A 25300-nucleotide genomic window follows, 5' to 3' on the forward strand; every position below is an offset into this window, starting at 1 on the left:
TGCACAGGATCTCCTTGCAAGATTTCTGACCAGGAAGTCAGAAGGATAGTCAGAAGAGCCAAGGACCACTCTGAGAAAGCTCCAGAAAGATTTGGAGGCAGCAGGTACAATTGTTACAGAGAAAATCATAGGTAATGCACTCCACCGCCATGGCCTCTATGCAAGCTCATCCCGCATGACTCTATTGCTGAAGAAAAACATGTCAAAGCTTGTTGAAAGTTTGCTACACAACATTTGAACAATCCTATGAAATACTGAGAGAATGTATTCTGGTCAGGCAAGAGCAAAATGGAACTTTCCAGATGTCATACTACACACCATATTTGGAGGAGAAATGGCACTGTGCATCACCCTAAAAATACCATACCAACAGTGAGGTTTGGAGGTGGTGGCATCATGGTGTGGGCTGTTTTGCATCTCATGGCACTAGCAGACTTCATACAGTTGAAGGAATGATGAATGGAGTCATTTTGTTCTGGGAGAATCTTTACTTCCACCAGGATGATGAGGATGAGACATGGCTAGACCTTCCAGCAGGACAATGATCCAAACCATTCAGCAAAGGAAGCTCTCAATTGGTTTCAGAGAAAGGAAATCAAGGCCCTGACTTCAATTCAATTGAACAGTTTTAGAAGTTAACTAAAGATCAGGATTCACAAGAGGGACCCCTGAAATATTCAATATTAAAGGACTATCTGTTTCAAAGAATGGGCCAAACTCACACCAGAATACTGTGACTGATTAGTTTCGTCATACGGGAAATGCCTTAAAGCGGTCATTACGAATAAAGGCTTTTCCACAAAGTATTTAAGAAATTTCAGCAGGCGTGTTCAATAGTTCAAAAGTCATTCCACTTTATTACACATAACTCTACCTATGGACATTAATGTTTGGATTTTTTTATGAGTGGATTATCTGAGTTAATACTAATGTCTGGTGAAAATTTCATGCAAATAGCCTCATTGGAAAAAATTTTGACGTGTCCAATACTTATTTACCCCGCTGTATGTGTATGTATGTATATATATATATATATATATATATATATATATATATATATATATATAAAAAAACCTACTCACACAGCCAGTCGTGTTTAAGTGCAGAGTATTAGGGGGAGGAATCGAGCCTAATGGTTGAGTGCCTGGAGAGGAGAGCAGATTGTTTACCTCACACTGGCATGCACGAGGGTTGAGCCAAAAGCAGACCGCAGAGGTCAGCCGATGAAAGGGGTCACAGCTGAAGTCTGTCACCATTTTGGGAATGTACTGCAACTGGAGATGGCATCAGGGACCCACCTTGGAAAACCTAGTGCTATTTCTGTGTATCCTGGCCTACTATCCTTAAGAGCCGAACGCCAGGAAAACTCCAAAGCTACCGAGCACTAGGACTCAAGAGGGCTATTCCTTTTAGTGTCCCTGTGGAACTACAGACCCTGTATGCTTAAGGTATATCCCTATACTGATATAAAGCCTTCGTCATGCACAACCGAGTCGGTGAGCTAATCAAGAGCTTTACAATCGTCCAACAAGAGCAGGAGCTCAAACATACAGCTCAGTCACTATCCACAAGATACACTTGGGCTACAGAGAGCATCAGGCAATGACAACAAAGTTCAATCAGTGTAGAATTCATATCATAAAAAAGGGGGAGAAGATACTGTACACCGAAGGAGGCAAATAATGTACAAAGTGAAACTGAGGCCATCTGTGGGTGGGGAGTGGGAGTGGGAGGACGAAGAGAGAGACATCCGCAGTTAACAGGCTTACTCGAGTGGCCAACAATGACTCAATCAGCTTAAGAGGTGGGAGTAAATCACACATGTGCAAGATACAAGCAAGTCTTAAGTAATTCCCAAGTCACAGTGGTGAAAATCAAGCAAGTCAAGTCAAGTCCTTGAGATACGGTAAGTCAAGTTAGTCAAGTCATTGCTCAAGTCAAGCAAGCCACAAATCAAGTCATGCACTATATTAATTATCTACACAGTTTCTAAAACAGAACAGATTCACACGTCACCCACAGAACAGAGAAAACAGAATCACACTGTGTACACACAGTTTTCTTTTGTTTCTACTTCAGCACACACTATTAAGGTATGAGAGGTAGCAGGGTTAAATTATGAATGTAGATTGTCTTTGAACTAGTTCAGTGCATGCCATTCTTGTAGGAAATGGTATGCCTGCTTTAAAAATAGGATGATAGGTGGCCCACGCAACTGACTGGGGCACCTGCACCGTACGCTGGGCGACCCGGGTTCGATTCCCGCCCCGTGGTCCTTTCCGGATCCCACCCCGACTCTCTCCCACTCACTTCCAGTCATTCTCCACTGTCCTATCGAATTAAAGGCATAAAAAGCCCAAAAAAATATACTGAAAAAGAAAAATAGGATGATAGAGAAAAACATCATTCCAGCTAAGCATTCAATAATGAAAACTGAATATTATATTATAGCCTATAATTAATGTACAGTAAGCAGAATGTAGGCATGGCTGCATGTTTCTGCAGATCAAAATGACATAAGCCTAACAGCTGTTTTGAGTTAGGCTATATGTTTATTGTTAAGCTTATTAAATAACTTCCTGATAGAGAAGACAAACCATTTTGTGGAATGATTCATCTAGTCAGGTAGAACCCCAGGATAGGTGTGACATAAGGTACGAATGCAATTTTATTTTTGCATAAATTGATAGTTTAGGGGGTGTAGACTCAGAATCTGACGGTTGCCACTCTGGCACCCTTGAGCATTTTTTTAATGACATAATCTGCCATGCCCCCTTTTTTGACCATAAAACAATAGATGCACATTACTGTATAAACCCATCATGTATGGTGTCAAATGAAAGCTCTTCTCAAACAAATATCAACAATGTCAATATAAAATGCTAAAAATGATTTCAAGTCCCTCCAGAGAACATAATATCTGTAAAGTCCGGTAAGGTGAAATGGTAGGCTGAGCAACAAACTGTCTCAACCCTCAACAATTAAATGGACAGTTTACAAGGAACAAAGCAGTACTCTAATTCTAAAAGCAGCTATATACAGAACATGTTGCCAGGCTGGCCTTGTATACATCACAAACATCAAATGTCTCCAAACAATATTCATTCAATCAGACATTTCTCCCTTGCGGTCATCAGTATCCTCCACTGAAAGTGTAACCATCTTCAAATTTTTATTTGCACACTGTGCATCACCTTTGCAGTGGCAGTAGGTGGTGCATGGTAGTCCATCTGACTGACAGTTGCAAGAGACCCTGGAGCATGCTGGCACTGCTTTGCATCCTCAAGCAACAAGCTGTAGACCTGTTTTCAGGGGGCAATGTCAGTGTTGCCATGAACAGGCACAGGAATTCCATCCTCTATTTTCCAACCAAACAGGGATGGATCATCAGTACACACGGGAGGTGTTTTCTTTGTTAGCAGCTCTCCGCAGCAGGACGTGCAGCCGTGCACGCTTGATGTGTTCCGCTGCACATTCTCTTGTCTCTTTTTTTGGTGCATAGCATGTATCTCAAGTTACTGAGGCGTTCAACAGTCTTTCCCTAGTAGAGGCAAGAAAGGAAATCCATTCCTGCCTTGATGCTCATCAGCTTCTACATCTGTAAAATCCTTCAAATCAAGATTCCTCTTGAGCATCAAATTGATTGCTGAGGTTTTCCCTTTGCCATATGGACACATTGTCACAACCAGACAATGCACTGTGTGTGTGTGTGTGTGTGTGTGTGTGTGTGTGTGTGTGTGTGTGTGTGTGTGTGTCTGTGTCTGTGTGTGTGTGTGTGTGAGATACTACCCCCGGATGGGTAAAATGCAAAGCTTTCACAAATTCCTTGTATACAAGTATACTTGGCCAATAAACCTGATATGGCAGCCGTGGCCTACTGGCTTCGGGCTTGAAAACGAAGGGTTGCCGGTTCGATCTCCGACCAGTAGGAAAAATGTGGGTGGGGGAAGTGGTTGAGCACTGCTCTCCCATGCCCACATCCAAAGCTGAAGTGCCCTTGAGCAAGGCACCTCTCTTCTCATGAGGGTCAACATCCTAACTGACCTTGGTGACCAAGCAGTGTATCCCGAAGCAGTGTAGTGTGGAAAAAGTAACTTCACATTTGCACTGGGTGGCAAAGGTTAGCACCTTTTGCAGCATTGCAAAGTGCATTTCTCCAAACTTCTGGCTGGCTCATACATAATTCAGGCAACGTCTGAGAAACCAAAAAAAAAAGAGGGAATAAAATGAACCCAACCTCTTGGCCCTACACTCTCATTCACCAAGGTGGATCGCCTAGAAGGTTTCAAAGGAGAGAGAGCATGGTGGGAAACTTGCAAATTCAAATAAATGCAGATCCCTACTGTTTGTTTTGCTTAACCCCGTTTGGTCTGATTAGGCTTTGTTTGAAGAACGAGCTGGGATTTCTTTATAATAATAATAAATAATAAAGCTTTATTTGTATAGCACCTTTCATACACAGAATGCAGCTCAAAGTGCTTTACATTTGAAGCATGTAACACAATAGTAGTCAGTCAGTCATTATCAATCACTTTTCTTTGCTGTTTGTGATATGCTCAGCAACATATCAAAAATATAGAAAATGACGTCATAAGACTGGCAGCCTTAACCCTCTTACCCCCCACAAGCACGCCATATGGCAACTGTGGCAAGGAAAAACTCCCATATTCCAGGAAGAAACCTTGAGCAGAACCTGACTTAATAGGGGGAGCCCATCTGCTTCTGGCTGGCTGCGCCCTCCAATAGTAGCAGATGTAGAATAATCTGAAAATGTAGTCTACAGGATAAGATGAGTTAACTAAAAGCTTTCCTGTACAGGTATGTTTTCATATCTTTTTTAAAAATATTTACTGAACTCGCCTGCTTGATGTACAGAGGCAGGGTGTTCCATAGTTTGGGGGCATAATGGATAAACGCAGCTTCTCCACTTTGTTTGTGGAGCACTTTGGGTACGATTAAAAGATTAGAATTGGATGATCTAAGTTTCCTTTGTGGTTGATAAGATATTAAAAGCTCAGAGATATATGAAGGTGCTATGCCATTCAGAGCTTTGTAAGTAATTAACATAACCTTAAAATCAATTCTATAGGAAATAGGGAGCCAGTGCAGTTCAGCCAACACAGGGGTGATGTGTTCTCTCTTCTTAGTCTTAGTTAAAAGTCTAGCCGCAGAGTTCTGTATGAGTGCCAATTTCTTTAGATGTTTTTTGGGAAGACCAGTGAAAAGTGCATTGCAGTAGTCTAACCTGCTAGTGATAAAGGCGTGAATTAGTTTTTCTGCATCTTGTTGAGTTAAAAAGGGCCGCACTTTGGCAATGTTTCTCAAGTGGAAATAGGCTGTCTGAGTAACTTTACTGATATGGGGCTTAAAACTTAACTCTGCATCTAAGATGACACCGAGGCTTGTTACTTTTGGTTTGACCTGGTGTGCCAAGTTCCCCAGATTACTAAGAATAATATCTCGCTTTAGTTTTGGTCCAACCAGAAGTACCTCTGTTTTGTCATCATTTAGTTTCAAAAAGTTTTTGCTCATCCACTGATTAATGGAGGTTAGGCATGCAGTGAGGGAGCAAAGGCCATCTGGGTTAGTTGGCTCAACAGAAAGATACAATTGGGTATCATCTGCGTAGCTGTGGAAGTTTACATTATGTTGACTTATGACGTTTCCCAATGGAAGCATATATAGAGAAAATAGCAGGGGACCAAGGCAGCTCCCCTGGGCCACACCAAAAGGCAAGTCATGTTTTTCAGATACATGATCTCCTAGACTGATATAAAAATCTCTGCCAGTAATGTAGGTTTGAAACCAGTTTAGAGCATTATCAGAGAGACCCACCCACTTCGCACTTTATTAACCCTCTCTTGTACAGTTATTTTAATATTGCTCAAACCAAGCTCCCAGTTTCACAGCACATTTTCTGCTATTTACAAGCCTTCATTCAGCATTTATGTTGCGGCTCAGTGGTCCATGCCCCAGGTATGGAGGTCAGACGCTGCGTGTGTTCTTCTCTCTGGCTAGAGGGAACGATTGAGCACAACCACAGGGGCCCGAGAGTCTGACTGCATATAAATGACGCTCCAATTTTGCAGCTGCATGCGAGCAAGCAATTCATTGCGTTCACAAAATTAAGACATACAGAGCACATCGGGCATCCACTGAGTTGATTGCCTCTGGATAGTTCAATTATCCTCCCTTAAAGACAAAGAGCCTATAAAAGCAAAAAAAAAAAAAAACCGTCTACAAGCCTCCTGTGGATAAACATAGTCTGTAAAAAGTCCATAATTCTCTCAGTGTGATACATTAAGATTTTGATTTATGCATTGTGAGGAAAATCGTTGAAAACACGTTTGCTGTCTGGATCCTCATACAGAATAGTCACACTGAGAGCTGCAAATGTGAGATGGCCTGGGGCCCGCAGCCACCTTCCTGCTACAACACACTGATTGGCACTCAATAAAAATGTGGAGCAACAGCTAATCCTGTGCTTATGAGATGACCTCGTCAAATGCATCAGCATCATATGAATTGGATCAGAGAGGTCAATCCAAATCTGCGTAATGGCTGCACTTTCAACAGGACAGCTGTGGCAGATTGTGTGGCACAACATTGGATGAAGCAACTGTCAAATTCAGTTTAGGCTTTGTGGAGGATCAAGCGTGCAAAATTGCAAAATGCCACAAAGATAAGTGGAGGCGTAAAACAAATAAAGAGAAGTGGAGGCGTAAACAAATAAATGCCTGACAGAACAAGCACCAATGTCTCCTTGTCGAAGCGTGTTCAGCAACAAAAAAACGTTGCTGTTCAGCGTATATACGGTGCAATCCATTTCCTTCTGCTGGTGAGGGTTTCAGTAGTAAGCAGATCAGGTTCGTAGGCACCCCGCAGCACGAGCAGGGGAGAACAGCTAGACTTTCCAGTTTCATTTCTTCTGTTGGAAAGAAATGTATTAATCATTGCCAGTGTGCATACATCAGCCACTGGTGCAAATGAAACCCACACAGATTGAAGACAAGAGATCTCTGTTGTTTCACATCTAGCACCCCCCTCCCCTACCCCTGGAAAAACAGGAAACACTTAACATTATCTGGGGGGCTCTGTGTGTGACTGAGTAAATGTTTCTGGCGGTTGCGGTGGTGGTGGTGGTGGTGGCGGTAGAGGGAGGGTACATAGGGAGACGCACACCAAACACAACCAACACCCACTCTTCAGCGTAAACACCTCACTCTTATCAGATCCAGGTCTTCCTCAACATGGCAGTAATGGAGTGGATGGGAGCAGGGAGGGGGAGAGAGGGACAGCAGAGATGGAAATACTTTGAGCAGACCATTAAACGGGTCCTTTTCCATAAACCCCTTTTATGCTTCATGGGAATTTGAGGGTGGGGGTGGGGGTGGGGAGGGGGCAGCAAGTCTCTGCTCTGTGCATGCACTATGGGAAGAGAGTGATTTCACTTGAGGCCAAACCGCAGTACATTACGCTTTCCAGAGCAAAGGGACAACGTCCAATATAAATTATCTTTGTGCACAGGCTCTTTACTAGCATACCAAAAACAGCAATTCGTGTACACTTTCGGAGGCACATCTTGGAAATAATCAGCAACTACACTGACCACGGTCTGCCCCCTTCAAGCTTCTCTGGATATCATGTTCAGTTAGGCGCTCAGCCAATAGGCCAGCTGATAGGCTGCCTAAGCCTGGTGCTAACAGCATCTCACTTTGAGCAGCTCAAGCTGGGAAAGTTGGGCGAGGGATGTATGTGCTTTGACCTGCCAACCCAGAAGAGTCAGGTTAAGATGCTGGGACACCCATGACACGGAGCAATGAATCAGAGTTTCCAAAAAGGTGGTGTCCATGATCACAGGGTGGAGGGTGTGAGTATTTCCTTTTAAAATCGCCTGCAGAAGAGTGTGTTAGTCTGCAAGACCCCCAACAGAGCTCCCCTATCCCCAGGGCGAAAGTACACCAAAGCCATAAGCTCCTCTAATCTTATTAAGACTTGAAAACCGCACAGCATAATGATAAAACATAACCCATGATGAGAAATACAGAAATAAAGCATCTTCAAAAGTACTTGGCTTTAACTGAAGGGAACTCTGCACAATCGTTCAAACCCATGGGCCGTTGCAAAATACCTCACTCTGTAGTCAAGGAGCAAAAAAAAAAAAATCTTAAAGACCTGGCAAAAAACCTTTAGTCTGGATTTATAGTCCATCCAGACGAACAGCAGCTGCTAAAGCCACTTCTGCCTGCATCTCCAAGCCTTAGCTCTTGTGTCTGGGGTTCACCCACACCCACATCCCTTGGCTGATCTTATAAATCTGATTCTCCACCCTCCCCACTGCCACTGCCCCTCCCCCTCTCTCTCCAGTCCTCCTCCATGCCCTACCCTCAACCCTCAGCCCTCAGCCCCCCTCAATCAGCAGCAGCCCTATGATTATGCTGGGTAAGCACTGTGTGGAGACACATCCTAAGCAAGCTGGAGAGCTCATCTCGATGCGTTGAGCAAACCTGCAAGCCATAGTCAAGACGTTTCAGACAGCGTTTCCGATGAATGGGACCAGCTGTCTGAAAAGGTGCCATGTCTTGTCTGGCCAGGAAGACAGAGTTGTGTGTGGCGCTGAGGCTCTGTGCCCCCCCCCCCCAAAAAAAAACAGATGCATGTTGGGAGTTGCGAGGGTGGCAGGGACTCGAGAACCCTGGTCCATTCCGGAACAGAGCATATTTCATTCCCAGGGTTTATAATGCAGAACATCTGAATAGGGTTCCGAAATAAACACAATGCTCCTTTTCTGCTGTGTAACAGCTGAAACCGCTTAAACTGTTCAAAATGGCTTCTGCAAGTTTACATTACTCCGAAGCTCAAACCAAACTATAAGATACTTCAGTCCTCGGAAGAAAGAAGGGTCAACAAACAAACGCTACATGTTTGCTCTTGGACAGCCATCTACATCCACTTGAGAAAAGCTGCCCCGTCACCAAATCTTCTTGCTTTACGGGATATGATCTTTTATGCATTGCCAAAACAATCTCTCTCCACATTCACAAAAGCTGAATGTTTCCCTAACAGAAATCACAAACCAGCCATGCCAAACCAGACTGTTTGAAATAAGTTAATGTCATGTTAAGTTCCTTAAGGCGATGCCTGAAGCTTGAGCCTTCTGTAGGTTTCTTTCAAACTCACATTAGTTCACGTACGGGCAGGGGAAAAAAAACACAGAGACCCATTGCTGGGAATCGTTGTAAATCACAGCAGTTAAGAGGAAAGGATTGGTGCTGGCGTTCCTTGTATAGCCTCTCAGATGAGGTCAGAGTCTGGGAAGACATTTATCAAGCCTGTGCTGAGGTACGGTTAGTGAAAGGACAACACAAGCAGCGCCATCATTTCTTTTTGTCACTCACTCTGTCTTTCTTTTTTTGTTGCTGCTTACAAGGAATGTTGAGTACTTCGTCATATTTCATTCTGCTCTGAGGCCAGCAAAGACTTAACCCTTCAGCACTGTAAAAATAGCATTTGCGCTATACTTCCTGAAGCACAAATAGCCTTTCCTGTTCTATTAATACATGATTGAACTTGGAATGCTTAAGCTTACACTTTCCAGACTGTTTCACTTTGGTCTGGGGGCTACAATTACTGCAGTGCATTTAAATGAATAATGTAACAATAACCCAAGATATCATTCCAAGAGATCATAAATAAATAATTTAACATAAATGGACATTGTTTAATGAGCAATAAAACCAGTCTGAAGTGATGGAAAGAAATATCAGACAAAAACTTTACAAAAAAAAATCTAAAACCCGCCACAGAGACTACTTCTGTAATGAACAATAAGTAAAAACAAGAAGCCCCAAAAGTTCTAAATTTAAAGTTAATGCGGATTTTGAGAAATGTATCTGTTGTTTGCCATCTCTACCTTGACTCAAGGCCTCTGTATTCCCCATCTTATCTTCCATCTGCCGACTGCATCATTACTTACTATGCTGGGAGGAAAGCATGTGTACGTTATCGGGAGCTTCACCCTTTTGAACCTTCTGACAATAGTAACTAAATTCCAGACAGGCCTTACAACTAGATGTACCGCAGAGCGGTACAGAATATGACCGCCGCCCAATCCAGCACATTTTTTCCCACAAAAATAAATCACGCTGAAAGGCCTATATGATTCTAACTGTCTCACTAAATTGCATTATCCACACTCAATTCTCACTGGTATCTGCTAGACAACAAGTACCAAAACATGATTAGTTCATAGATTTCACATGTAAAATTCATTTTATACAACCCCACCCTCATCTTGCCTGTTCATAATTCTGAGAAATTCTTGAATTGTGTGCATGTGTGCATGTACATGTACATGTTTATGTTATGTGTGAGTGTGTGTGTGTGCATGCTTGTGTGTGTGCCTGCGTATGTGCCTGTGCATGCATGCGTACATATGTCTACTGTGTGAGTATGTGTCATACGTATGATTACTGTGAATGTATGTGTGTGCGTGTGTATCTGTTTGTGCACGTGTGCACATGAAATGGGTTAACATGGCCCCTTGAGATCAACATACGGAAAAAAATGGTCATCCTAGGCCCTACAGTTCTCAAGATATTCACAGAAAACTGTGTCTGCCCTACCCTCCTTTCGGGGGGTCCAGTCCAGTGGGGGGGCTACAGATCAAAACAAAAAACGATGGTTCCATACTATCCATGTGGGGTTACATGCCCACCAAGTTTCGTGTACCCCGGTCTTTCAGTGTCCCGGGAACCCTTGACGGAAATTTGGGCATGCGAAAAAGAAAAAAAAGAAAGAAAAAAAATCTGACTAAACCTATATGACCACCGCTTCGCTGCGCGGCGGTCATAATTAGACATACAGTAAGCAAAAATCCATCTAAAAAGATGGTTAAAGACTCCAAAAAAGAGTGTTGTCTAGACAACACAACACAGAATATGTAACAAATAAGCATTTCAGACAGCTGTGTTGACAGAGTTGATGCACAGTACTGCATAATCCAAGGCAGACACATGAATTAGGCCTCGAGACTGAGACATAAAGGGGGTTTGCCATGCTGAGACTAGCCTCTGTTAATCCCTCAGGGTGAGACAGCTGGGAGCAGGCTAATAGAGGATAATGCTCAAGGCAAGCGCCTGTTGTTCCCATTCTCTTTTGCTTTCTTGCATCGCTGCCAGACCTACTGCTATTAGTCACCTGAAACGTTTCTTTTTTGTCAACAAATACTACCAGTCTCAAAACTGGTCTAAATTGGGAGAGCTGATTGTTCAATGGATGAGAAAGAAAATAGACTCAGAGCATGCAAAAGAGCCATCAATCCTTTCTGACCTTATCCCAACCAGTTTTCAAAGAATGGAGCAGACTGGGGTCTCCTTTAATACTGTATGATTTCACTACTCAATACTCTAATGGCAATGTTTGGAAATGTAATGGCGATGTTGAGTCTTACACAGTCAAATAAAAGTAAATTTATTTACAGCTGTCCCTGTCAATGCAGCCAGCTATTTCTGACCGTGCCCCGGCTGTCCCCATGTAGAGTGCACTAACAAGTATATAAATGGTCCCAGCATGCGCAAGGACAGTTCCCTTTCAGGCATGGCACTGTGGAAGAGCTGGGTTCTGCTCAAGTGTCAATCACGGATAGGGGGATAGAGAGAGAATTAAATACAGTATAGTCTGTCTGCTGTGCAGCCAGATGAACTTAGTTAGAAGGCTGCCATGGGAATGAGTCAGAGAGCTGTGAAGGAAACCAAGAGAGAGTGCATGCTAGAACAGAGCGGAGGCTCGCGGTTTTTGCTAGGAGGCTGAGAAGTGGAGCGTTTTCCCCTTTTCCCTCTTGCTGGTGGAGAGACTATCTATCTACTCGCATCACCCTTCACCCATGTCTGACTGATGAGGTAACTGTGCCAAGCCTTCAAAGCGCACGCTACATTCACAATTACTTATCGCCCTCGAGACAACACTGCCGCCTTCCTCACTCCCAGGCTGGCCTCCCATGCTACCCTAAAAGGTCTACGATGACCTCATCCTCTTTATTTGGCCAGCTATTGCCTGAGTTGAGTTAAAGGGCAATTCCTCCCATACCGACAGTGTGAAGTTTATCAAAAAACATAGACATTACTGCAAGTATGTGTCCCTTTTGTAAAGAACAATAGGGAGTGAGCCCAACTGTCACCGCATAAAAGTATTCTCTGGACGTAACAGATGTCAGTGGCTCCACACAGCTCTTAAGCCCTGTTCAAAATCCTTCAAAAGTGATGATGGAATTTGACACAGAAAAGGCCAAAGTAGATGAAAAAAAGGCTGGCATGTGGTTGGCATGGTCACCACGGCTGGGTTTAGGAGATTCCTGGTGGTGCCGCATTACTTTCTTACCAACACATTGCCCGTGGTTCACACTGTCAAAACATTACAAGGTCTGAGAGACTGCTCTCTGAAAACTTTAAGTAAGCTTCAAACTTCAAGAACTTTCACCAAAACCCCTCTTTGTCTTGAAATATTCAAAAACCATTCCACTGTACAAGACATCCTCATGTCAAATCTAAAGCAAATATATCTGCTTAAAATGCATGCTTAAAATGAATGTTTGCCTGTGATAATGAAAAGAATTAGAATCAGCGTTAAGAAATTAGAAAAAGACAAAGGCAAGGACAAAGATATGGAAGGGAGAGAACGTCCTGCATTGTAAACTGGCTGCTGAAATGTCTCTGCTGTCTCTGTGAACTGGCTGCTGAAATGTCGGTGCTCCAAACCAAATGCTGTCATGCTAATAAACAGCGTAATTACATCATACTGAATAAGATGTTTTGTGTGGGATGTAGGTGTGTGTGTGCCTGTGTGTTTGTGTGTCTCAGTGCTTTCACAAATAATGAATCACAGATGAAAGAGAGAACAAAAACAGATAGAGAGAGAGAGAAAGAGGAGGAAAACAACTTCAAAACAATTCACAGAGGAAACTTGGACCAAAGGAGAGAGAGGGACAAGGACCTATAAATATTTAATATATGTGTAGCACGGTTTAATGGGGCACTGCTTCATCACACAGAAGGTTCCCCAGTCTAAACAGGGTGCAGACCAGGGGGTCCTGGACTGATAACGCTGGCCACATTACAAGCATTCTGTGGGGAACACACACACACAGCTCCAAATTGTTCCTGCAATCTCCTACTTTATATGCATAATTTTTTTTCCTTTCAATCTAGGCCAGTATCTACTGGCTGGCAAGGCCTGTGGAATTGTACGTGAGACTGAACAAAGGTCTGCTTAAATATTTTCAAGGGAGGGGATGAACTGGTGTGACTACACAATGAGAAACAGAAAAAGGTCTCGTAACAAAAACGTTTTTGACAATCTACAAGACCCCTGAGCTAGTGGTATGCACATATTATACTCATGCTTCTCCGATACATTTCATCTGGGAATTGTTTGGCCATTAGACTACTTCTCCTCTAAAAAGTGAAATTTTTTGCCATTCCAGAACCCATGTTTCACTGAAGAGTGAAACGCTGACCCTTAACCCTTAGAACCATAAGCTGTTTTTAGGGCATTTTCACTACCTTTATTCATAAGGATTATTTTTATCTATTCTGGTCAAGTGCCACACAGACATATTATGTATTGTTTTTTTCAGCAGAGTCTAGGCATTTCATGTATTAGTAATCATTTCATGTATTAGTACTAGCATTGATTTTATTTAGATTTTTAAAGAATTAAAATATAAAAAGTGTATTATAAAAAATCTTATATTTCGACATGTATCTCACCACAGCAAGTTCATAGCTCTACATGCATTTCATGTGTGTGTAGGGCAGACTGTCCTGAATCGGGGCAATACAATTGCCATGTTGGAGGGATACTCTGGGGCTGAGCAATTAACAGAAATATATGGTGTGTGATTTACGGAAATAAATGCCATTTTTTATTTAGTGATGAAAAATGACCTTTCTGCGCTCCATATCTGTGACAAGAACTGATCTGACCTGACTTGACCCGAGGTTGCGTGTTAGCCTGCGTGCCTATGGTGTATGCACTCATAATGATTCTCAACTTTTTACTGCATTGCCATGAACAAAGTAAAGGCAAAAAAGGTGTTTCTTTGTTGAACAAATTGGGATGCTATGTGAGCCTTGAATTGGATGCCATGCAGGAATTTGCTAGGATCTCAAAACCGGATTATGAACATGCTTTGCCATAGAGAAACACACGATAGCGTTGGATTATAAACATGCTTTGCCACAAAAACAGAAAAAACGTGGGGTAAGTCCAGCTATATGAAGTTATTATTTTGCTGTAACTTCGTCTGTTTTATAACCCATGATGTACTTGGTATCAAATGATAGCTCTGAGTCTCTGGGTCTCCTCTTTCATCTGACATGCGTGGCATATCTATCAGATCACGGGTCCTCAAGTAATTCAAACCAGAGTAATGGGTGTGCAGCGTTGGTTTGTGTACATAACGTTATTATTTTGCAGTCACTTCGTCTGTTTTTATAAGCCAGGAGGATCGATATACATGGTATCAATGGATAGCCCTGTGTCTCCTCTTTCATCTGATATGCTTGCCATGCGATCACGGGTTTGCGAGTAATTCAAACGAGAGTGGGTGCACAGGTGAACGCAGAGAAGTATAGACTGTAAATATGATGCAATTTGATTTAATTTCATGATTTCTTTTAATTTTCATACTTGATCGTACAGACAAGTGTGTAGTCTCGTTGGAAAGCCCCACTTCTGCTCTGTCACGCAATAAAGGTTTCATCTCGTTGCGATGAACAGTTCCGGAGCAATGTAACAGAGAAGAAAGGGTGTGTTTTTTGACGCACTTTGCGTCAATCGGGTTCTAAGGGTTAAAGAGATTCCAGTGCAATTAGGGCCAGGGATAAAAAAAAAAGTGATGGGCCTGCGAGATGCAGTATTCTCATCATCAACACTAGAAGCGGTTGTATAGCTCCAGTACGTGACTGAACATGAGCATGCAAGGCCAGCTTTATTCACAACCCTGGGTCTGAATTCTGTGGTCTGCACTCCAGTAACACCACAGAATTCAGAATAGTGCCCGCATAGTATTTGGGTAAGGTTTCGTTCAGAACGCAATCTTTTGTGTACGCAAACTTTTGGTCAAAAAGCACCCGAGGCCTAAGGCTGACACACAGAGCCTTAAATAGTAAGGATACCTTTTTCTCCCCCCTCTCTGATGGTGCTGTTAAAACGCAGCTGGCAACACACAGTATACTTGGCCCATGTCTTTGGCCTTACTGGCAAGCACTTTAGCCAAACCGAATGCATGACATTTATTGGCGAAAAACTGAACTATCAGACCAGAGGCATGGAATTCACTAAACCAACACAGTTGTTGTACAGTTAACACAAGAGGGTGTTAAGCATCTACAAGGTCCTTAGACATCTGATATTTACAGTATATCTAACGGAGTTATAACAATTTCAATGCTCTGTTAGTTATTCTGTAATCAGCCCAATGTATTATCCTTCTGTAACTATTCACGGCAAAAGCCAGAGACCAGACTCAGAGCTACGTGGGTGGAAGTACTTTGAATCTACTGTACTGACTAAAATGGTTTCCAAGCAACCGTTACTCTGAAATAAGCCCACTATTACATTATGGCCGAAAAACAGCAAACGGACTATACTGCCTAAAAAAACACTGATTACCATTTTCTGTTACAATTTTCAGTGATAATAATGCCCCGACCACCATCTTTCAGATGGAAAAAGAATTATTGGCAACAACAGTGGTGGCGTATTAGTTTGGGGAACACTTCAAACCATGTACGTAGAACATTCATATCTATGCTTGAAACATTCAGCAACTTCAAGAGCAACACACTCCCTAACATTTACCAATTGAAAATCAAGGGATGACAGTAAGTGGATGACAGGAAGTGCTTTCATATTTTGTACACTGGTCACTCGAATTAAGGTTTGAGTAGGATGTCTATAGGCTATAACAGATCATTACCTTTTAAGAACATCCCATACACACAATTAAGATTTTTAGTGTCTTATCATATAAAAACCACATTCTCCTCCTCAAGATTGCTGGTGTTCCATTATGGTCATAGTCTGATGAGTCAAACTCCAAGGAATCCAGCCACTAGCCCTGGAATTTTCTTGCTGGTGACAGCTAGTAAGAACAAATGGGAAGACACTCCGTCTCACAGGAAACCAACAGCAGGGTTTCCCGTTCACTTTCATCTTGAATACAAGGACAGGGAGGTTTTTTTGTTTTGTTTAAATGACTTGCTACCAGAGCAATACTTTGCTCTATCCATTTGAAGATCAGGTTCACTGGATGTACAGCAGAAATGACTCACAGGATGTAGTCCATGAGCTGGGTGGAGGATTTTTCCTGACTTATGAATCACACTGAATCATGGCAAATTTAAATTCACTGTGACTCCTTGCTGAACACTGTGTGTCTCTGTGAGGTGACTGCCACTGAGACTTAAAGCAAGGGTCAGATCATAAACTCATAAACTATATAGGAAAGAGAACAGTTACTCACATCAGTTTTCCTGAACTTTGCTTTCAGGCTCTTCATGTTAGTCCATTCAGTTTGAGGCAGTCCAGACGGTCTATGGCAAAAAATATCATATAATCAACATTGTGTCCCTTGGGAAATCTCTACACCATTCACTGTCTTGTTACAAGTGAAGATTGTTCACCCCCAGATATAGTTACTGAATACAGAACTAGAAGAAGGCACTGCAACTTTACCGGGGCGGTTTAGAACCGGCATAAGCAGCATTGTATTTAAACAGGCACCCTGGGACTATTCGTCATTTGTGGCAAGCGAGCCTGGGGCCAAGTAGCCAGTTTACAAACTCATTTAATATTCTTGGTCTCAGTGTGAAAGCGCTGCAGAGAGTTCTTTAAAAAGTGGTGGGAAGTAATATGGTCGCCGGCGGTGCACATATCATTTCTTGAATCTAATAAAGCATGAGAAACATATTCAAAAGGGGCACAGTCCACTGTGAATAAATGCAATGGGAGCCCCCAAAGTTTTTAAATGAATTAACGTTAGAGAGTGATGCAGTGATGCGAGCGAATAACTGTATATAATCTATAGCCTACTCATAGTTCGGGTCAGGACCAGCGATTCAGTAACCAAGTAGCATACAAAGCATCTATAATAACACAAGAGAACTACTGAAGGAACAAATGTAACAGGCTCACATTCCTTCACGTATCCTGAGCACAATGAACTGAACTTTGTTACAGCTACCGGAAGCTTTCCCACTAGTCATACAAAAGTGGTAGCCTAACAATCATGCTGGGAAAAGTGTTTTCCAGATTCTGTACACTTACCCACTTAACAAAAGTTCAGCGACAAAGAGTTGTGCGATTTGGTGCAGATGATAGTTTTCAGCCCTTGCTGACTAGTCTACGCGACATTTAATTCAGCTCAAATGTTTACATGCATAGGGAAACGGTAAATTATGAACAGCGCTGGACGAAACAGGCAGGTCCGTGAGGCTGGACTATGCTAGCTAAACGCATTAGCCATCAGTGAGTCCATTGAGATGGCCTGCCTGCAGCCTGCTCAGTGGCGCTCTCTCCCTCCGATTGTTCCCTGGTAAGTCATGACGTCATCTCCCCTGTGTCCTCGTGACTGGATGAAATGTTACACCGTTCCCGGACGGTGTACAGTAGCTTGTACGGATTCGGACCATCGTGATTTTATCCTTTCCCCTACTGATATAATGTTTTGTTCATCAAGTCCGGTGGACTAGACGCTATTATGCGAGCATACAAGGGCTGTGCAGTGAAGTAGGATAGACAACCGAAAACACATGATCATTCAGGTTTAATAGGTTTCTTCCTCACCAGTAGCCTACGCAGCTTGGGAAATCCAATGGACCCAAGATGGTTGCGCGGCCGAGGAGGTGAACTACATAGAATATTGACACATTTGGTAGCCTACGGGAAACAATTTGGTGCATGCCCATAACAAGAGCCCTGGTAGCCTACTGATGTAATAGAATGAAATTGTATTTTTCTGGTCTGTAGGCCCAGTGCCAAGAGAGACACAGGGTATCGTTAATAATTATGAATAATTATGCAGTGTCAATATCCAATGCCCCCAACCTATTTTTTTCACGCATTTGTCCAACTAAAATGTTGCCTATGTGAATGTGGTGAGGAATATAATGTGTTTGCAAATTCTTGAATTTCCCCTGGGGATCAATAAAGTATCTATCTATCTAAATTCAAGATCCAGTTATCCTCAATACTGTAGGCCTACCCCTTTGACCTGTAGAAGAGTAGTGCAGACAGGCTAAACCATAGGCTACTGTACATAGCATGCCATAGCATTTTTTAATGAAGTATACTAATTGGAACTTGTTCTAACTGAATCCAAATGAACTGTGTGTACGGTCTGCCCAGTAGATGGTAGTACTGCTCTATTGATTTGACACAGATCACTTTAGATACATACAGCGCTTTCCAAAGTAAAGCGCACCATGGGCACTAAGAAGATAGCTGTCTCACCTGGCGGATAAAGCAGATGGTCCGGAAAATACTGTCTGTGAAGAGGCTGTAGTCTATTTCCTGAGAGATCTGGAAATGTAATCAAATTGATAACAAACATTTCTACTTCAAAGAGCAATTTTGTGCAATTTTGAGAGACATTGCTTTCATGAAAGAATCTGCTTTTTTCCCCAATTGCAGCAATTACAGCCCTGCCTATTTTTGACATTTCATTTGTCAGATGGCATCAAGCTTTCCCCCACCATCTTTTCATTTTGGGATCAAAACAGGAACACCAGGACTGGAACACCTGTAGTCCTGAGTTGTCTCTGCACGATTGAACATGACACTGGTGTTTTTGAAGGTCTATTTTGTGGAGCTGCCAGCTGAGAACCTTTAAGACAGTTCTTTCAGAGAGTAAATGGCCTTCCACTCCTCATAGCCTTAAATTGCACACCCAGTTTGCACTATGAACACCATTGTAGCGTCTTCTTCATGGAATTGTTTTGTGAAATAGCCTTGATGTCTCAGTCTGGACAACAGCAGACCAGTGTGTTTCATGAAAAAGTTATTTCTTTCTGGCTGCTTACACCCTGCAAACTCACAAATCCAAATGCTTCAGACACTGAAGTAGCCCAAACAGCATAGGGCAACAGTTTTCAGCTGAGCAACTACAAACAGAATTGCAAATTGGTGATAAACAAACCGTTTATCTTGATAATGTAGAACTGGCTAAAACTGGAATTGGGGAAATTATTTTTTGTTGCAGGTATAGGTTCTATATTATACAATATATAGGCCTCTTTTCTGAAAATGTTTCTGTTATTTTAATCCTAAACTAGATTAACCGCATAATGCTATATGGTACGCATGGTGTTGTGAACTCTTTGTAAATTCTTTGTAAACATTAAGTCTTACAACTTGTGTGTGTGTGTGTGTGTGTGTGTGCGCATGAAGGTGAATGCACACCTAGCAACTTCAAAGCACACGCTTCGATGCGGACTTCTTTGAGTCATGTTGTGTAGCTTTGTGTTGCCCACTTTCCACTCTGTAACATAACACTATATGGTGTACATTAACAATGTTTACTAGTGTGCGAATGTGTATATAGTAAAAATAAAACAGAAAGTCCTCACACCGGAGTTTAATTTAAAGAAAAGCAACGTTTAAACCCAGCAGGGTCTTCTTAAGGCAATAAAGCATGCATATGTTTCTGTGTATATGTGTGTATGTCTGCATATTAACCTGTGTGCATGTAGCATGTGTGCATATGTGTAAATGTGTATGTGTCTGTACAAGTTGTATGCACGGCCAAAGTGTGTGTGTGTGTGTGTGCCTGTACAAAACGATAAGCTGTGCACTGCCAGTTGTATGTTTGGGTGCATATGTGTGTGTATGTTTGTACAGTATGTACATATGTGCCTGTGAGTATTTATATGTGTGTCTGCACAAACTTGTCTGTTCGTCTGTCCAAAAAATTGCCTGTGTGCGTGTGTGTATGCGTGCGTGCGTGCATGCGTGCGCAGTGGTGTAGTCTACGTAGAATGCAGGTATACGCCGTATACCCACCTCAAAATTTTGGTTATTTCAGTATACCCACCTAAAATATTCAGTATACCCACTTAAAATAAATGTTTCAATATTTAGAATAGCACAGCCACGTTTCATCAACGGCCACTTCTCATGGAAGCCTTGTAATTTAACAACACAACGATATTACACTTTACAATATTCATTCGGATAATTGCGGCAGTCAATCTCCCATGGATTCTCCGTCAGTTGTTTCCAGATATGAAACCATGCAGCGTTGACCACTGGCACTGCTTTCTATGGGGACAAATCGGACGAATGGCTGAATGTCAGATCACCGCCATGTTTAACCGATATCACATATAGAGAGCCGAAGTCACGCCCTTCTACTTCCGGTCCATGGGACCTATCTTTCAAAAAAATATGAACAGGAGTTAATGGAGATAACAATTCTTTTTTGGTCCAGTTTGAATTGTGCAACGAATTTCACATATGATGTGTGTGAATTTAAAAGATAATTTTTCACGTCAAGAAAGTACTGTTTTTCGATAGACTTCAAAAGTTATGTTGGTTTTGTGCGAATCCGCTCAGTGGACTACATCTCTCGTCTCGAGCGATGTACGTCACCAACGTAATGAAACGTAAGTTACGCATGTAACTATGGATCTGTGAGACCGAGGGATGACCATCACTACGGTCTAAAAAAGGAATGATCACCTTCGTTCTGCCTATCACTGAGACCATATGTCAACAAAGTCATGCCCATGACCTCCGGAAGCAGAACGACTCGAGCTTGTAAATAGCGGAGATTGCTCCCGGTTCAGTCTCCTACCTTGAGCGCCTCAGGATGGTCCGAGCGACAAGGATAGTGACGGTCATCCCTCAGTCTCACAGATCCATAGTTACATGCGTAACTTACGATCTGTTTCGACCTCACTCTGACCATCACTACGGTCTAAAAAAGGGATGACACATACCAAAAAAGTCGCGAGGAGCTCTAAGCTAACCATTAAAACCTCGCTCGGCCACGGACATGAGGGCAGCGTCGCCAACCGGAGCTGGGCGAGTGACGTCCACCCTATAAAACCTGGTAAAAGTGCAAGGCGTCGCCCATGAAGCCGCTGCACAGATATCGCTTGCTGGTACCCCCTGGCAGCCCAAGACGTAGCCATACTCCTGGTGGAGTGAGCCCTTGTACCCGAAGGGACTGGCATTCCCCGAGCCCGGTAGGCATGGGAAATAACCTCAACCAGCCAATGTGACAGCCGCTGTTTGGAAAGCGGTAGCCCCTGCTTCGCCGCTCCATAACAGACAAAAAGTTGAGTGTGTTCCCTCCTCAACGACTGCGTACGGGCCAGATCTCTCAAAGCCCTGACTGGGCACAGAGTGAGCAACTTGTTGCGCTCTGCCTGTGAGGCAGCAGACGGCTGGAATTGGGTCAGCTCCAGAACCTGGTTGATAGACTGCTGACTTAGAACCTTAGGCAGGAAGGCTGGATTAGGCCAAAGTCACACGCCAGTGGCCCATGCCTGCCACCTCAGGCAGTCTTCGCTGACGGAGAGGGCGCACAGCTCCCCGACCCGCTTGGCCGAACAAAGAGCCAGGAGAAAGCAAGTTTTAAGAGACAAAGATCGCAGATCTGCATCTAAAATGGGCTCATACGGGCCTTCAGTAAGTGACATCAAAACAGTGTGCAAATCCCAGTTTGGTGCCCGCAAAGTGCGAACTAGACACAACCGGCGGGCCCCTTTTAAAAACTGACCAATCAGTGGATGCCTACCCAAGGGTCTGTTATCCGCACCCTGGTGAAAGGCTGAAATGGCCGAGGCATAAACCTTCACAGTACTGACCGCCTTGCCTTGATCCAAATAGGACTTCAAGAAGCGCAAAACTTGTGGCACAGGGCAAACTGCTGGCTCAAGACCCAAGCTGGCACACCAATCCGAAAAGATCCTCCACCTGAGTGCATAGCAAGCTCTAGTAGAAGGAGCCCTGGCATTGTTCAGAGTCTCCTGCACAGACTAGCTAGCTGTTCAATGACGGACTCTGCAGGGGCCAAACCCACAGGCGCAGGGCACCTGGGTTCGGATGCCAGATCTGCCCGTCTGCTTGGGACAGAAGATCCGCCCGGCAGGGTAACTGCCATGGCTGACCCTGCAGGAGCCGGAGAAGGTCGCGGAACCAAGGCCTCGCCGGCCACCGTGGAGCAACCAGCAGAACTGTGTGTCGGCCCTCCCTGATCCTCCGCAGGACCTGAGCCAGATGTGGCCATGCCCATGACAGCAACTCCTCCGCCACCTGGAGGCACCGCCGGGACCTCGTGCCGCCTTGGTGATTGACATGATACACCGCCGAGGTGCTGTCTGACCTCACCAGAACATGTTGGCTTTGCAACCCTGGCAGGAACCTCCGCAGGGCGAGATGGATGGCCTTCAGCTCGAGAACGTTGATGTGCTCTGACGTCCAGGAGGGAGGCCACACACCCCTCGCTGACAGCCCTTCCCAGACAGCTCCCCAGCCTGTCAGAGAAGCATCTGTCGAGATGACTTGCCTCTTGTGAGGAAGGCCCCCCAGTGGAACCCCTTGGAGTAAGAACCTCCTGTCCCTCCAAGGACGCAGGGCTCGGATGCAAGCAGGAGACACCCGCAACTTCACATGCCTGTCGTTTCTCGGGTGGAGCTGAAAGGCAATGAACCAACACTGCAGGGGGCGTGCCTTCAGCAGGCCCAATGGCAGTACCGCAGCTGCCGCGGCCATTAAGCCCAACAGCCTCTAGACTTTGTGGGCAGTGACCAGTCTGCCCAGCCGAAAGCCTGTCAGAGCCTCGGTCAAGCTGTCTGCCCTCCGTGGAGTGAGAGACGCCGTCATGCTGACCGAGTCGAGGAGGACACCAAGGAAATCCGCCTGCTGGCGGGGCTGCAAATTGCTTTTTTTCCAGTTGACTGTAAAAACCCAGGGCTTGGATATGGGTCAGAACTGCTTCGGTGTCGTGCACCACCTGCACCTGAAATGGGGCACAAATTAGACAGTCGTCTAGGTACGGTAGGATCTTTAGGCCCCGGGCCTGAAGGGGGGCTAGCGCGGCTGCCACCACGCAAGTAAAAATTCTGGGGGCCAGTGAAAGGCCAAATGGGAGGACCTGAAACTGGAACACCCTGCCTTGGAAGGCGAAGCGGAGGAAGGACCTGTGTGCTGGGCAGATAGGGACGTGGAAGTACGCGTCTTTTAGATCCAGATACGTAAACCACTCCCCTTCCTGGATGGACCGAATCACTATTCCAGTGTGGACCATTCTGAATGACAGCACCTTGAGGTATTGGTTCAAGGGCCTAAGGTCGAGGACCGGCCGGTAACCTCCGTCTTTTTTGGGAACAATAAAATATTTGGAATAAAACCCAGTGTGCTGTGCGTGCGGCGGTACTTCTGAGATGGCCCCTTTCAGAAGCAACTCCTGGACCTCCTTGAAAATTTAAAAGGGGGTCTTTCACAGATGTCATCTTGACCCCTGAAAACGTAGGGGGCCGCCGTCGAAACTGTAGGCGGTAACCGTGAGTCACCGTCGCCACAACCCAAGAGTCTGGCACAATCCCTTCCCAGGAGGTCCTGGACAGCTGGGAAGGGCAATCGACGGGCAGCCCCGGATCCCTAGGCAGGACCGCCACCTGCGCCCCGTCGAGGTCTTCGCTGTCCTCTGGGCCAGGGAGTTGGGGCTGAGCTCTGGTCTGGTGCACGCAAGCGCCGGTCCCGCGGGGCAGCATAGTTGATACTCACCTGTGGTGTTCGGGCGGGCTGCCACCGCCCATACTTACCTGATGCTGCCCTGTGGGGAACCGGAGCCCGCCTGTGGCACACACGCTGACCAGTTTCTCTAGAAGCGCCAGCCTGTTCCACTCTGTCCAGCACCCCCTGGGAGTCTGGATGGAACACATGCCCAGGCACCACGGGGAGACCTAACAGGTCTGTCCTGATGGCATCAGGGAGAGAGGTTTGGGCAAGCCACACCTGTCTACGGCACAGCACCGCAGAGGCCATAGCACTCCCCACATCACGCGTCAGCTGGGAGTGGGCTGACAGTGCGGCATCCACCAGGGCCCTTACATCATGGTCCTCCGGGCTCATCGTTTTTCGCAGAGCCGCCAGAGTGATAGCTAGGGCGTTGCCCATACGGGCTGCCCGTGCTGATGCGTCAAAGCAGTGAGTGATGAGACGGTCCGTCTTGGCACACTCCTTACGCGGGCAGCGTGGATTGGGAGATGCATTGGCAGGCCCCAGGGAAGTCCAGGCGGCAGCCCTGAGTCGGCCGGATAGGCAGCCTTTGCCAGCTGACGGCAACCTGGATTGAATTAGGGGCGCTGTAGCGACTTACCCCATGCTGTCCGCAGCACCTTCGTGTAATCCTCTGCCACGGGTATACAGGGTGGTGGGCTATTGTGCGAGACGCCTTCTCAGACGCCCCCAAGGGAAGCCATGTCTGGCATAGGGGCCTGAAGACCCAGGATCTTGGAGGCACTCAACACCCATGACATCAAGGAGCCGACAGGGACCTCCCCCGGCACCGTGGATTCATCCGTTGGCTCCACCATGTCTGAATGTAGCTCCTCCAGGAGGCCGTCCCCGCTTACGTCATCAATCGTAGAGCGAGGGGCATGGAGTGACAGCACATCTACATCACCCAGATCAACATCCGCACCATGGCTCTCAGGCCTGGATGAGGAGAGACCGTCCTGGCCAGGGGGCAGAGAAGAGGGTGACGTGCCCTGGAGACCCTTCAGCCAGTCCCATTTACACTTGTGCGTATGCTTACGGCCATGCCTATGAGAGTGGGACGGTCGGTCGGGTGAGCGCCGCCTGTCCCATCTGCCCTCACACACGTGTCCACATGCCTGGTCAGCCCCGCGGAGCCGTTCCTCCCTAGGAAGGTCACAGGCTGCGCTGCAGGGGCTGTCGACATCCTCCAGGAGGTGGGCGGCCCCAAGGCAAGCGGGACACTCTCTATGCCCATCATTGGGGGCCATCGTGGCCCTGCAGACTCTGCAGTAGTGTGCCGCCATAGCCTATCACAGAAAACACAATGCAATACAATACAATACAATAAGGCACTTACCTTGGCCGTTCAACGCACTGGGTCTGCAAGCAGCAGCCCGTAAAGAGAGATACACCAGTGGTGTAATACCAGTACACGGGTGGCCTGAAGCAGCGTGCGGACACGCTTAGCAGGCTCACACTGGCCCAGCTAGCTGCGGACAGCGGCGACGGGGTATAAACAGATGTACAAAGA

General features: G+C 45.2%; 1 protein-coding gene across 5 annotated transcripts in view; it reads right to left on the reverse strand.

Annotated features, from left to right (window-relative positions):
* The window catches only part of rai14 (retinoic acid induced 14), a 54404-nt gene extending 36745 nt beyond the window's left edge, over nucleotides 1-17659 (reverse strand). For 3 of the 5 annotated variants that reach the window (XM_042059357.1, XM_042059355.1, XM_042059354.1), the window contains exons 1-2: nucleotides 17329-17659; nucleotides 16526-16595 (exon numbers count right to left, since the gene is read on the reverse strand). In XM_042059357.1, coding sequence (XP_041915291.1) covers nucleotides 16526-16561 — 36 coding nt within the window. In that variant the 5' untranslated portion in view covers nucleotides 16562-16595; nucleotides 17329-17659. The remainder of the gene's footprint in view (nucleotides 1-16525; nucleotides 16596-17328) is intronic. The other 2 variants (XM_042059356.1, XM_042059353.1) reach the window with 1 other exon arrangement.
* Nucleotides 17660-25300: the final 7641 nt, after the last annotated feature.

This window comes from Alosa sapidissima, chromosome 13 (genome assembly GCF_018492685.1).
Source record: "Alosa sapidissima isolate fAloSap1 chromosome 13, fAloSap1.pri, whole genome shotgun sequence".
NCBI lineage: Eukaryota > Metazoa > Chordata > Actinopteri > Clupeiformes > Clupeidae > Alosa > Alosa sapidissima.